Genomic DNA, 2,241 nt, shown 5'->3' with positions numbered 1-2,241 from the left:
TAAATAATTATTTCAAACTTGTAAGCAATAAGATTTGAACTCCAAACTTGTTGCTTGCAAGCCAAAACACTTAAACCATTTTCATTGTATAACATAAAATATATTTATTATTAATAAAATGAGTCTATATGAGCTGAGTCGAGACTAACATTGGTTGTTCATGCTTTCGAACGAGCGGCTCATCTCATTTCCGTGCGAGGGAATACCGTGTGGGTTACCCCTGACCTGATCTGCACTCAATTGCATCCACTTATTGTAGTCCCCTCGTAACCCAAAAATGAAGGCTTTGTATTTTTTTATGAGGACAGGTAGTTAAACAAAATCATTGTGCGACCATACATTTCCACTTTAAAAGAAACCACTCCAGAAAAAGATGAACCCCTACACAAAAAATATTCAAGTGTAGTCCATTGCATAAATATCAAAATGCACAATGATGGATGTGATCAATAAAAAAATAGCATATTACTAAAATGACCCACTATAGTTCTTATGAAAAAACATAGCAGCTCTGAAAATCTAAGCATCCTCCCCTTTCTTTCAGGCCATCACCTCTCTCTCTCTCTCTGTCAAATGGCTGCAATTTCAGACCCTTCATGGCGGGAGTTACATGGGAGCAACAACTGGGCAGGCCTTCTTGACCCACTTCACCCTCGCCTCCGCTCCCTGATCTGTAGGTGTGGTGACTTTTGCCAAGCCACCTATGACACCTTCAACAATGACCAACATTCCAAGTACTGTGGTAGCAGCCGCTATGGCAAGAAATCCTTCTTTGAAAAGCTCGCCATGGTCCGGCCCGATTCGGAACCGGACTACACTGTCCACAACTTCCTCTATGCGACAGCCAAGGTCAACGTGGCTGAATCAGTCTTCATGAAGTCCAGGTCACGCGAGTTGTGGAGTCGCGAGTCCAACTGGATGGGCTACGTCGCCGTGTTGTCGGACTCGGCTGCCAGAGCCCAGGGCCGACGCGACATACTAGTGGCTTGGCGTGGCACGACCAGAGACCTTGAGTGGGTAGATGTCTTCAAGCCAACCCAAGAATCCATCTCTAGCCTACTCCACACACAAGAACCACACCATTTCTGGGATGGTCTCTTGGGCAAGGGCACCCCAAAGGTCATGGATGGTTGGCTCACAATTTACACTAGTGATGACCCAAGGTCCCCTTTCACAAAAACAAGTGCCAGGATACAACTCTTCACATTCATAAAGCAATTGGTAGAGAAGTACCAAGATGAAGAAATGAGCATCACATTTGTGGGGCATAGTCTGGGTGCCTCCCTAGCAATTTTGAGTGCCTTTGACATTGTGGAGAATGGGCTAACCAAGGTGGGAAACAAGGACCCAATACCTGTTGCAGCCTTTGTGTTTGGAAGCCCAATGGTTGGAAACAAAGGCTTTTGTGAAAGATTTAATAGGCTTCCCAATCTCAAGGTTTTGCATGTCAACAATTGCATTGATTTAATCCCTCTTTACCCTGGGAATGCTCTGGGGTATGAGTGGGCAGGTGTAGAACTTGTGATTGATACAAGGAAATCAACATACTTGAAGGACTCTAAGAACCCAAGTGATTGGCATAACCTGCAGGCCATGCTGCATGTGGTAGCAGGATGGCAAGGGGAGGACAAGGAATTCAAGCTGCAGCTCAAGAGGAGCATTGCTTTGGTGAACAAATCATGTGATTTCTTGAAGGAAGAGTACTTGGTTCCTTCCTCATGGTGGGTGGAGAGGAACAAGGGGATGGTGCAGGATGCTGATGCTGAGTGGCACTTGACTCCAGCAGATGATGATATCCCTACTCCTGAATATTAGTATGTGAATTGTGAGTGTCTTTGTTGAATTTCAGTCATTCTTTATTTTCATCATTGTTGCTTCATTAATGATATGATTGTTAATTTATCTCGACTCTTGATCCTCATCTTCTGAAATCATTCTTCAAAGACACCAAATATGGATTTGCTTGATACCAAAAGCAGGTTTACATTGATAGGTATATGATATCAATAAAAGTGTTCCATTAAGCGAATTAATGCATAGAATTCATCTAGGATTGTATTTTGGTCCTAGTGTACAGGGAAATGGATGGAAAGGGGTTTAGGGGAGTTGAGGCAAGGAATAGGGAAAGATGTGTTGGTGTTTTCTACATAAACATACACAAAAAGCTTACCAAAAGACGCCATAGAGTGTGCATGTGGGTGCTTGGCGTTCTTCTCAGCCGGTCGAGCCCACGATGTGCCC

At 43.8% G+C, this 2,241-nt stretch overlaps 1 protein-coding gene across 1 annotated transcript; it reads left to right on the top strand.

The window, feature by feature from the left end:
- The first annotated feature begins 573 nt into the window (after positions 1-573).
- On the top strand, positions 574-1,894 carry LOC149815032 (phospholipase A1-IIdelta-like). The gene has a single exon (XM_089990190.1). The coding sequence runs from the start codon at positions 574-576 to the stop codon at positions 1,813-1,815; it is 1,242 nt and encodes a 413-aa protein (XP_089846316.1). The 3' UTR covers positions 1,816-1,894.
- The last annotated feature ends 347 nt before the right edge of the window (positions 1,895-2,241 follow it).

Source organism: Nuphar pumila, chromosome 15, assembly GCF_984573655.1.
Source record: "Nuphar pumila chromosome 15, dmNupPumi1.hap1.1, whole genome shotgun sequence".
NCBI classification, from domain to species: domain Eukaryota; kingdom Viridiplantae; phylum Streptophyta; class Magnoliopsida; order Nymphaeales; family Nymphaeaceae; genus Nuphar; species Nuphar pumila.
Note: the sequence above shows the minus strand (reverse complement) of the source record. Positions and strands in the feature narration are given on the sequence as shown.

Coding starts and splice junctions, on each gene's coding strand:
- LOC149815032 (XM_089990190.1), top strand. CDS start 574: ATGGCTGCAATTTCAGACCCTTCATGGCGGGAGTTACATGGGAGCAAC.